The sequence below is a fragment of the Carya illinoinensis genome, chromosome 2 (genome assembly GCF_018687715.1).
Source record: "Carya illinoinensis cultivar Pawnee chromosome 2, C.illinoinensisPawnee_v1, whole genome shotgun sequence".
Classification (NCBI taxonomy): Eukaryota; Viridiplantae; Streptophyta; class Magnoliopsida; order Fagales; family Juglandaceae; genus Carya; species Carya illinoinensis.
This window is the reverse complement of record NC_056753.1, coordinates 9,030,475-9,042,500: the sequence shown is the minus strand read 5'-3', so window position 1 is coordinate 9,042,500 and position 12,026 is coordinate 9,030,475. Positions and strand designations below refer to the sequence as shown.

Sequence of the window (12,026 nt, the reverse complement as noted above, 5' to 3'; positions counted from 1 at the left end):
GAAATGCTATTTATCGTCCTTAACGAAGACCCCATCTCCCTCACCCCCTTTAGTCTTGATTTGTCCCTCTCACCGAGCCCTCTTTGTAAGGATCCTGTGCTGACCCCAGCCATCTCTCTCGCTCTCAAACTCCGAACGGTGGGTTGAGGTTCCCTTGCAAACTCCAGACATCGTAGACAAACCCAGATCCGCCAATCTCTCCATCCTAGAAGTCAATAACCCAAGGTGAGCCCCTCTCCGTCTCAATCTCTCTCCCTATCTATGGATTTTGGTACTTTTATCCATCTTGGCTTGTGTTTCAATTTTTCAAGATAATCTATTGTATTGGTAGATTTTCTTCTTCCTTTTTTTTTTTTTTTGTTTACCATTTTGGCTTTGAGGAATTGTGGGTGGTTTCATGATTTAAGCTTTGTCGTGATGGGGTTTTCTCTAAACCTCTGTGAAATTGTGTATTTGCTCTACACTTAAGAGAACTCTAGTATGTTATAGTCTCTCCAGTTTAGAATGAAGCAAACCAAATTGGCGAAGAAACCAGAGGGTATACAGCCATTTGAACCACTGCTTTTGCTCTTCCATCAAAGACCATTTTACTGCTTTTGCTCTCTTATGCTCTCTCTCTCAGCCCTTCTCCGTTTCATCCCTGAGCCGCTGGACACATCTCCCTCACCCCCTTGAGCTGAAGAAATTGTCGTCAAAGGTATGTTTTTTTTATCCAATTCGTTTTAAAGTTTTACGTTTGAATGCTGCGTGTCTGTCTCTCAGAGTTTATGTATTTTTTTGTGGAGCCACACTTTAATGGGACTTACTTCTCAATCGCACATGTTAAGGGCCTTTCCTTTAGAAATTAGGTTAAAGAGCTAACTTTTGGGAACTGCAAGTCTGTATCAGTGTCCCTTTCCTTTGTTCAAATTTTGGGAAGTTCTAAATTCCAATGTTAAGAGCCATGTATCGTTTCTATGGTACAATGCAGAAATGTTAAGGGAAGTTCTGAATTCCAATGTAATTGTAGGCCTTTTATTATACACGTGATCTACTTGTCTAAAACCCCTCATGTGCAGCATAACTGGAGGACAGAATTAATCAAGTGGGCTCTCCTGTACAACTTTCTCTTCTTCACTACTCTAATAAATGGCAGAGATTCTTGTTCTTATACGTGGCTATGACTGGGATTTACACTAAATTGATTCTCACACAACCCAAAACGGAAGTTATGGCTTTTAAGCTGGCAGGCCTGGTTAGACAACTGATGCAACAATCAACAAATAAGTCAAGTAGAAAATGAAGGCTTTCACACAATAAAATACCTTGGACGAGATCATCTCGGCCGTGGCAATCATTCTCGTGTTCTTGTTAGGTAACATGGAAGATCAAAATGCATTTAAATGTTACTTAAACTTAGTGGCATTCATATAACAGCAACAACCCAAAAACCCCACAAAATACAGATTAAATAAACATCAAATTGCAGATCCATAAATACAAAAACGCTACAAAATGAGTAATGCTAGAAATGGAGAGATTGAAACGAAAAGAGAAAAAAAAAATGAAATTTTCTATATTTTCTTACCCTTGTAAGGCAACAGACAGTGGGTCAGCAGCTACAAACCAGCGAAGGATCGTGCGGAAATGGTGCAGAACATCCGAAACCGTACGAATATGATGAACCCAGAACAGAAAATATTCACGGTGCCGGATGGAGTGATGAACTCGCAATGTTCCGGAGTGATGGAGCCACACGGGGTGGCCGAGTAGGCTGAAGCCGGCGAAAGGATACGACCTGGGGGAGTGGGTGGAGGACGGAAACCAGGGAAGGAAGAACTGAAGAAGAACGCGCGGGGGGCGAGGGGAAATTGAAATGAAACTTACGAACGAAGACACGTTTTCAAAAAAAAAAAAAATTAAAAGCCACATAGGCAGGAGTGCGGAGGTTGGGGAACAGTAGGGGGTTGGGTAGCATAACTCTTCATGTAAAACTAACAGCCCAGCGTACTCAATATTAGCATTAGCTTCTAATTTTGATTTATTTTATTTTATTTTTTACCAAGTCAAACTTTCATGAATAAAGAGGGCCCAACGTACATGATTTCAAATTATCTCATTTCCTTTTACTTTTTTCGTCAAATATTCTCTCTCTCTTTTTTTCTTTTTTTTTTTTAAATTCAGATTCTCTATCTTCTTCATGAAGTCTATGTTGACTTCAAGCATGAAAAAGATAGAGATCAAATTTACATAATTTAATATATTTTATCACTTCTTAACTTTAAAATTTAATTTAATTTTATTTATTTTCATTGATTTTAGATTTCATTGTTATTATTTAAATTTTATGTCAAATTTGAAGAAAATAAAGATCTAAATTTTACCGTGTAATTTAAGGATAAAGATCAAGTTTGATTCTTTTTCAAGATGTTAAAGATAAAAAGAATAAGTTGATGAAAAAAAAAAGTTGAAGGATTCTAACTACATGTGGACTTCAAGCATAAAGAAGATAAAGAATCTGAATTAAAAAAAAAAAATGGAAGAGATTGGCCGAAAAAAGTAAAAGGAATGGAGATGATTTGAAATCATGTACGTGGAGCCTTCTTTATTCATGGAAGTTTGACTTGGTAAAAAATAAAATAAAATAAATCAAAATTAGAAGCCAATGATAATATGGAGTACGCTGGGCTGTTAGTTTTACATGAAACCGTCTTTAATATGCTTTTGGACGTGGAAGGCAGCAGGAGAGTTTGACTCGGTCTATACGGAAGGAACGAAGCACTTAGCATTTCATTTTTGATTTGACGGATGAGGTAGCAGATTTGAAGTCATTTGTTTTGAGCGAGTTCCATGCACGTATGCTGGGATCATAGACGGGCACAGACGGGATAGAAGGATAGTGAATATTTTCCTGGTGTTCTTGAAAACGAGTTGGGACTGTGAGGACGCTGTACTGAGAGTTGCATTTGTGAGAAGGATTTTTTAGTGTTTATTTTCTTTTCATTATTCTCATAAAAATTATGATGAATTTATTTATGTTGAATTTAATTTTTAGCATGAACTAAATTTTATTTATTATAGGAATACGATATAATCTAATTCCGAACTATGCTTGATTTTCTATGTTAATTTAAATCAGTTCTTTTTTTGTTTATTTGATTTATTCTGAGTTTATTGCTTCTAATTAATTGGCTATTAATTAGATGATTTTAATCTTGTGATTTGTTATTGAAAGAAGGAATTATGGGATATATCTTGAATATTTCGACATAGATAAATATAGAAATTGAAAGACTTGTATAAACCTATGTAATATTTAAATCATTGGTTTTATTGCTTTCTTGTTTTATTAATTTGCATACTCTTGTGTAAAATGATGAATAAGAATAATTTCTAATTGACTATCAAAAGAGACTTTTGGATGAATTAGAGATTTGTTAATAAACAAAAAGAATTAAATTAAATTAGTTAGATGAGTAAAACATAATGAGGAATTAGGTAAAATTAATTTCTTAGAAGTTTTATTTTCTATTAATTTGATCTTCGAACATCATTTTTATTTTCCTTTGCGTATTTTTCTTTTAATTGATTTTATTTTAAAGTGTAATTATAAAAATTTTAATGACTTCTCTAGATAAAATTAAGATTAGGATAATTTCAGTATTTGTCAAAAGTAAGTTCCCAATCCTTGAGAACGATATTCTTCTTATCACTTTACTATAAAATTACGATACTGTGCATTTATAGTTTTGCACCGATCATATTTTTTAAATATATTTAAAAATAAATAATATATCATTATATTTAAAATCACTTTTCTAACCATTAAAAAAAAAAAAAAAGAAGAAAAGAGCAGCGGTCAACTAAAAAGGGCGGTCAAATCCGAGGCCATAGAAGATTTTTCCAAGGAAAACACTATGGCCACCGCTGGTGGCTCTCGGTGGGGGCCACCGCTGGCCCAAAATTTTTTTTTTTAATTTTTTCTTTTTCTTAATGATTAAGAAATTTTTTTTTAATATTATTATAATTTTTTTATATTTTTTTAAAATGTTTAAAACTATTAAAAAATGATTTGAAAAAAAAATAAAAAAAATAAAAAATTTTTTTTGCCTAACGTGGGAGCCACCGCGGTGACTGTAGCAGCATCCTTTTTCCGAAGTTTATACAGTCATTAGACTGTTCAACCTTGAAGGAAATAGAAAGCCGTAGAAAGAGTAGGGCCTAATCAAACACAAACCCAATAGACCAAGCCAAAATCAAACACAAACTGAGAGAAAGACAGAGACAGAGAGAGAGAGATTAGCATACCGTCGGTTTCGAGACAGGGAGATTCGCAATCGGCACGGCACGGCACGGCACGGCTAGGGTTTCTCTTTCGGTTTGGAGACGAGAGACTGAGCTGAGAGGAAATTTCGTTCGGTTTTGGAGAGGAAAGGTAAGAAATACGGTGTCGTTTGGCAAGAGTAAAAAAGAATCCGGATGTAATATCTGGTTACGGATTACCGGATTAAAAAACCGGATCCGTAACCGGATCCAGTTTTCTCTCAACCGCCCTGTCCGCCCGGATTATATCCGGATCCGGATTTCCGGACCGGATCCGGAAAAAATCCGGTCCGGATGCACACCTCTAAGAGTAGCAGCGTGGGGCCGGGATACAGACTGGAACCCTCCTGCCCTGCCCAAAACCTCTTCGGAATTGGCAAATTGCTTGCCTGATTCACACGCTTCAGCAAGAAGACCCCCATTCTAATGCCAAATGTTTTTTTTTTTATTTATTCTTTTACCCACACAAGCTACTTTTCAGCCAGCCATCTCATCGTTTGCAATAAAACTTCAAGGCTGAAATCGATCCATACGACGAACAGACTTGGCAATGGTTGCCTCAAGAATACTTTTCTTCCTGTTCTTGATTTTTGTACTAGTTTATCAGGCCACAACCCAGCCAAGTTTCATATACCATTCCTGTTCAAACAACACTGGTAAATATACCAGTAAGAGTACATACAAGGCGAACCTTGACCACCTCCTCGCCTCTATCTGCTCTAACACTGGTAATGACAGCGGGTTTAAGCCTGATTCTTATGGACAAGACCTTGACAAAGTTTATGCGATCGGGTTCTGTAGAGGAGATCTCAAGCCAGACGTTTGCCGTAGTTGCCTCAATGATTCTAGATTTGCTCTCACACAACTTTGTCCCAATCAAAAGGAGGCAATAGGATGGTACGACAATTGCTCGTTGCGCTTCTCAAACCGCTCCATGTTATGCGTTGAGGAAAGTGCCCCTAATTACTTTATGTGGGACACCAAGAACGAATCGGATAATGTATATGGGTATGGTGATTTCATCAGGATCCTATTTAGTAGCATAATAAGGGATGCTGCATCAGGTGTTTCTCTCAAGTTTGCGACGACGACCACGGTCGCCTCCGCCCCCGACTTTAGCCCAATATATGTTCTTGCGCAGTGCACTCCCGATTTATCGGAGCAAGACTGCCGTGATTGTTTAGATTTGATTCATGCCCAAATTCCACGTTTTGGTCTTGGACATGCAGGTGGGAGAGCATATACACCTAGCTGTAATTTCAGGTTTGAGACATACCCTTTCTTCGATGTCGCAGCTGTTGTGCAGTCGCCGCATCTCCCACCGGTACTGCCTCCTCCACCGCCTCCTCCACCGGTACTGCCTCCTCCGTTGATAAAAGGTACGGTAATGCATATGCAAAATTTTTGTATATAGATATTTTTTTTGAAGAAAACTAATTACACCGGAAGTTTTCATATTTTGAAAGCTCTGCATAAATGCTCCGTCCCTGATCAATCTATGTAACAAGATAATTGTTCATCCAAACATTACCATTAGGCTATGAACTTTTATTTTTCTTTGATTTTCCTTTTATTTTTCTCTCTCTTTAGTCTCCTTTATTTTTTAAATTTTATTTATTTTGTTTTGTTTTGTTTTTTTTTTTGACCGGGAGCAGTGAATAAATGAATTAGAATATTAGATATTCTCGTAGTGGGATCAGTACTTTCCTTTTTTTCAAATACATGGGGAAGTAAATAAAATCTTATTTTTCTTTATATGAGATTTTCATTTTTTTAATTTATAAAATGTCCTCACAATAAGGACCCCACAATTGTTTTGGTGAGGGAAATGCTTAGGTCACCGCTAGCCACTGTCGGGCTTTTCTTTTCTTCTTTTTCTCTTTTGTTTTTTTTTAATGATTAAGAAAAAAATTGTTTAATATTATTATAAATTGTTTATATATTTTTTTAAATATTTAAAATTATTAAAAAATGATTTTAAAAAAAAATTTCTTAAACCTAACGGTAACCATTAGCGGTGGCTCTAGCATAATCTTTTTGGTGGAGTGCTCATTGTTGACTCAAAAAATATTTTTAACAGGTGCAATAATAAAACTGTCACAATTTTATAAAAACATGTACGTATATCCAAGCGAGTAGAATAAACTTAAACGTAGTTAACTTAATTTGTTGTAAAATTATTTATGCTCTAGAGAATATAATTTATTTTTATATATGGCATATATTAAGAATATAATTTATTTTTATATATGGCATATATTAAGTGATTATTGTTTAAATTATTGACAAGCCAATTAATATGTTTCATACGATCAATAAATATTATTAGAAATAAACATCATTCCATTGCATTGCATTAACATCAATCATCAATTACATAATGTTCCTTATCAATGCAACTTATAATTTGAGGTGGACACTCCTCACATACTCTTCATTATAATCTAAAGCTAGCTTGGCCATAAGATGGGCAGCAACATTCCCATCTCCAGAGGTGAACTGCAATTTCCTGCAGCTATTAATTATCGAATAATTTCTTCGGATCTTTAATTTTATGTCCATACCATGCCCAACTTGCATCTGAATTTTGGATATCCTTGACCAATTGGAGCGCATCACCCTAAAAGATGACCTGCTGTAATCCAATCTCAACGCTAAAATCAGTTGCCCTCTCCAAAGCTAGAATTTCGGCAATAAGAGGCTTCTGGACATAAGCCTTGGCCAACCAACCGATGCTAAAGGTAGAAATATCAAACCCTAAATGTAGGATTACTTGCTTAGAGATACCCTGTTTTGGTTGACGTGTCCCATAGCCAGGAAATCAGGTTGTTATTTCTGGGTTTCACTTGGTACTCATTGATTGCAGTGTCAGTCAAGCGTTTGAATAACTCATAGATTAAATTATTACTCAAAGTCAGATTAAGCATATGAAGGGCACAGCTCATCATGCAGCAATTAATTAAATAATGTCGAAGTCTTATCTAACTTCTCTGGGAAATGTCCTACATTAGGGTGTTAAATCATATCAACATCATATTTGTGTCATGTCAAGGTATATATATTATAACATATGAGTATATTTGAACACGATTCGTTAAGTTTATTGTGTCAAAATATCAAATCCTAATATGACTCATTAACATAAGGAGTTGTGCAGTGTTAATCCGTTTATGTAAATGGATTGAATAGCCCTAAAATTAACTGGTTTGACCTGATTAAATTTAATATAATTTTATATAAATGTTAAAATCATAATATTTATAAAAAATTATTTATAACTACAAGTCCAAAATTATAAACCAAATAATAAAAATATCAAAATTAAAATTCTAAAAATGTTACTTTTAGATATAAGAGTATAATTGTAACTTTAATTTTCTTAACGGATCATAATGAGTTATAATGTGCCAAAACGAGTTGATAACGATTATAACTTGTCAAAACAAGTTGATACGTTATCAACCCGTTAAAGAATCGTGTCTTATCAAGTCAATCCATTTTTTTATCCGAACTTGTTAAGACTAAATTCAAACTCACTATTATCATATTGTATTTGTATTATATTAACAAGTTGTGTCACATATTATTACCTCTAATCTTACTTTACTCCTACCAGCTTCTCCATGAATTGCTATTGTTGCTTGACACGTTGACGAGCAGCTTGGTTGACTCTCTCAATAGTATCCCTTGACCGACATGCCTCACGTTTCTCATTCATTTTTTTTTTTTTAAACGAAATCTCTAATTTTATTGATAAATGCTGACTTTTAACTGAGGAAAAACCGTAATTACAAGACTTTCCACTTTTTTCATTCTCGTATTCAACATAGAGGATGCTTGATGTTGCCTGATCGGCTTGATTGAATTAGTTGAGCAGATCCCCCCGGCTTGTCCTAGTGCTTAAACTTGCTTAATTCTTTGAAAGCCGTTTGCAGCAATCCATCCGAAAATAAGCCTTTAACAGCATCCAATAATATCCTACCACATTAGCAATTACATACAAAGCATAATAAGCTTAATTACACTAGATAATAAACACATCTTCCGGTTGGCCAAGAACACCTCTTGCAGTCAGAATTTCACTGCGTAAGAGAACACATCTCCCATCCGCACGCACCACGGCTTTTTTATTCTTTATTTTTCTACCTATCGTTGAAATCCGTAGATAAACTTTCTCTTTCTTCCCCAATTTCCTCCTAAAGTGGTTCCTCTTCGTTCCCTTCTCAAAATCCAAGCTCTCTCTCTCTCGACTGCTACAAGAAAAAATACCCCAACTTTGACAGAATCGTGCGCGAAGCGGTGACTACCAAGCCGCACTACAGAAAATCCTGATCCCCTCTCTCGAAACCCAGACGAATTCCGCCTTCCAAAACACAGAAACATGCAGACCCTTCCAATGGAAATAAAAAGATCAGATCAAATAAAAATAGAAAAAGTCGATCGGTTTGCGACACAACTAGTTGGAGTTACAGCCCAAAAACCCAAAGGAAAGCAAAGTGCAGAAATAATAAATCTTGGGTATCTTTTCGATTTATATTTCTTAATTTGCTGGAAGAAAGAGGGAGATTATTTCTAAGTTCGCACGGAGAACATCTCGATCAGCTGCTTTTTCTGGGTCTCTCCCAAGTCGAAGCCTCCATCAACATTTACTCTGCTCCAAGAAGGAAAAATAGATCTTGGTAATCAAAAGGTGAGTATCGGTTTTCAGACCATTTAGGCTTTCTCATTATCAAGAATTTTCTCAAAGGCATTCAATCTTAACTCAAACATCCAATCTGGTTCTTCTTTGAGCAAGGAAATAAATCGGATCGTCTCCTTCGAAAGGCCTTGATGGAAAGGATCACTAGAGGGTGGGTTTTTGATCTGGTGATTTATAGCCTGCAATGCGGTTATAGTGGAGCTGAAATGGGATGTCTACGTGTTATTTAGTTATTGAATAGCTGTTATTTGGGGGAGAACAGACCGACTGGTCGTAAGTTTTTCTCTAATTCTTTATATGGTTTGTAGTTTGAACATATATAGTTCCAACAAAAACTTCAAATCAGCAAGCCATTTCCCCCTTCTCCATAAAGCTTATAGGCTTAGATCTGGGCATTTTACTGACAATTAATGGTTTCTTTAAGGCCGATTTCTTTTATTCAGTTCTGCATTTTAACAATCATAGCTCAAGCCACTGCCCAACCAAGCTTCCTAGATTGGCTAATACTTTTCATTCGAATTGTGATTTTCTTTCAAAATTCTTATCAATCGAGTCCAGTCGTATCTGTTCTCTTTTCGTTTCTGTTTCGAAGTTATTTCTATATTACGTTGTAAGTGATAAGTTGTGATTTGTGAGACAAATTTGACTGTTTCAAGTTTTGTAGTTGGCTTGCCTTTCAAAAACAACGTGCTTTTGGTTTTCGCAGGAACTAAGAGAGACACTACAACTCGAACTGTCATCGTCGTTGTGCCCACTCTTGTTTGTATCATGCTGGTCATCAGTAATATTTATAAATTTGTTTTAAGAGGGAGGAAGCGCAAGGATAATTTTGAAAGTAAGTATAGCATAGTACTTCTTGTATTCCTCGTTATTTTTGAGATTTTGAAGGCTATTTTCCTATATTATTTAACAGCTCCAAAAATTCATGACTTTCTTTTTGCGCTTGGATAACGCGTACACTGGGTTTTAGGAAAAAGAAAATGTTTTTTCCTTATAAATGGTTTCACTGTTTGTTATCAGTTACTAGAGTTACGAACCCACAAATAAAAAAAATAGATGCCATACCTTGTTGTATGCTTTCGTATTGAGCAAATTAATAAATCATTCGTACATGTATGAACTCGGTGGTTCCTTTTCTGAAGCCATTGACGAAATGGGAAACGTAGAATCCCTGCAATTTGATTTTGACATTATTAAAGCTGCCACAAGCGACTTTTCTGCTGCAAATAAGATTGGAAAAGGGGGATTTGGGCCCGTTTATAAGGTATGAAAACAATATGACAATGAAGAGTATTACCAAACATCTTTCAGAATTTGTCGAACTTATGTATTTTTTCCTGAAAATTGATTCTAATTGTTTTATTTGTGCCTTATTCTCCCACATATTCAGGGTAAGCTTTCCAATGGACAAAAGATAGCAGTAAAAAGACTATCAAAAAACTCTGGACAAGGAGATTTGGAATTTAAGAATGAAGTTGTATTAGTGGCCAAGCTCCAACACCGGAATTTAGTTAGGCTCCTTGGGTTTTGCATGGAAGGGAATGAACGTCTTCTTGTGTATGAGTTCCTGCCAAACAGAAGCCTTGATCACTATATATTTGGTACCATTGCATTCTATGTTTACATTGTGATGAAGATAATTTCATTCATTTCCTTAAAAGATCATAAATTTTAAATATTTGATCAAGTACGATTTCATGCATATGTAGATCCCAAGAAGAGTGCAAATCTAGATTGGGAGAGTCGATATAAAATTATAGAAGGCATTGCTCGAGGGCTTTTATACCTACATCAGGATTCTCGACTTCGGATTATTCATCGTGATCTCAAAGTTGCTAATGTTCTATTAGATATAAAAATGAATCCTAAGATTTCAGATTTTGGACTGGCAAGGATGTGTGTGCTGGATCAGATTGAAGGCAGTACAAACAGAATTGTGGGGACCTAGTAAGTATATATATATATATATCCAAATAGGCTAGTGCTAATGACCACAATTTTGCATTTTCTATATGATTGATTTATGTTGGTTATTTGCATCAAGAAAGACATATAAAGAGATGGAAATCAAATCAATTGAAAATAATAATCAAAGCTCTACCGCCTTCAAATTAAGTTGAGTTTATTAATATTGATATGTAGTGGATATATGGCACCGGAATATGCAATGCGTGGGCAATTCTCGATCAAGTCAGATGTCTTTAGTTTTGGTGTACTAATGCTGGAGATTGTAAGTGGTAAAAAAATTACATCTTTCCATGAAGGGGAGAACTCTCTTCTAAGCTATGTGAGTGTATACATAAATTATTAGACCCCTGTTCTTTGTTAAAATGAAAATCAACAAATATTCTACACTATTTCCTTTTGACATATATGTGTGAATTAATGTATATCTTCAGGCTTGGAAAAACTTGAGAGAGGGGACAGCTGTGAATCTCATAGATCTCACATTGAGGAGTGATCCACTGAGCGAAATGATACGATGTATTCACATTGGATTGCTGTGTGTTCAAGCAAATGTTGCAGACAGACTAGACATGGCTTCAGTTGTTTCCAAGCTTAATAGCAATTCCATTGCTCTCCCTCTGCCCAAACAACCACCAAACTTTATGCAAAATGAGGTTCCATTAGCCACATCAATGAAACTGGACACGGATTGCAGGCCGGTGAGTCAGTATGATGTTTCGATTACCGAGTTATATCCTAGGTAGTGTTCTGTGGGTGTAGCCACGGTGTACTTGTTTTGTGCAAATTTTAGTTGCTATTATATATGATTCATTTGATGCTTTAAGGTATTAGTCTTCTCTGACTTTTGATTCAATAGCTATGATTCATCTGATGTGCTTGCACCAAGAACCTAAATCCAACCAATATACAAAGAATTAACAAGTCAAAATCACAAATCATTTTCTCTTTCAACGAAAAATAAATTTTCATAGCATTAGTACAAGAAAGACACCACGCACTGATCTAGATATTGATCCTCGTCAAAGCCTGTGACTACAGAAGGATGAGACTACAAACT

At 35.6% G+C, this 12,026-nt stretch overlaps 1 protein-coding gene across 1 annotated transcript; it reads left to right on the top strand.

The window, feature by feature from the left end:
• The first annotated feature begins 4,714 nt into the window (after window positions 1-4,714).
• Window positions 4,715-11,822, top strand: LOC122300070 (putative receptor-like protein kinase At4g00960). Its single transcript, XM_043110448.1, has 7 exons — window positions 4,715-5,681; window positions 9,708-9,836; window positions 10,144-10,265; window positions 10,392-10,602; window positions 10,711-10,948; window positions 11,144-11,288; window positions 11,401-11,822. Exons 1-7 carry the CDS (start codon window positions 4,853-4,855, stop codon window positions 11,710-11,712), a joined length of 1,986 nt encoding a protein of 661 aa, XP_042966382.1. The 5' UTR covers window positions 4,715-4,852; the 3' UTR covers window positions 11,713-11,822.
• The last annotated feature ends 204 nt before the right edge of the window (window positions 11,823-12,026 follow it).

Bases quoted from the DNA above. Each gene is read 5' to 3' on its own strand.
- LOC122300070 (XM_043110448.1), top strand. From the start codon at position 4,853: ATGGTTGCCTCAAGAATACTTTTCTTCCTGTTCTTGATTTTTGTACTA. The intron at 5,682-9,707 runs GTACGGTAATGC...TGGTTTTCGCAG, and splicing joins GCCTCCTCCGTTGATAAAAG to GAACTAAGAGAGACACTACA. The intron at 10,266-10,391 runs GTATGAAAACAA...CCACATATTCAG, and splicing joins GATTTGGGCCCGTTTATAAG to GGTAAGCTTTCCAATGGACA.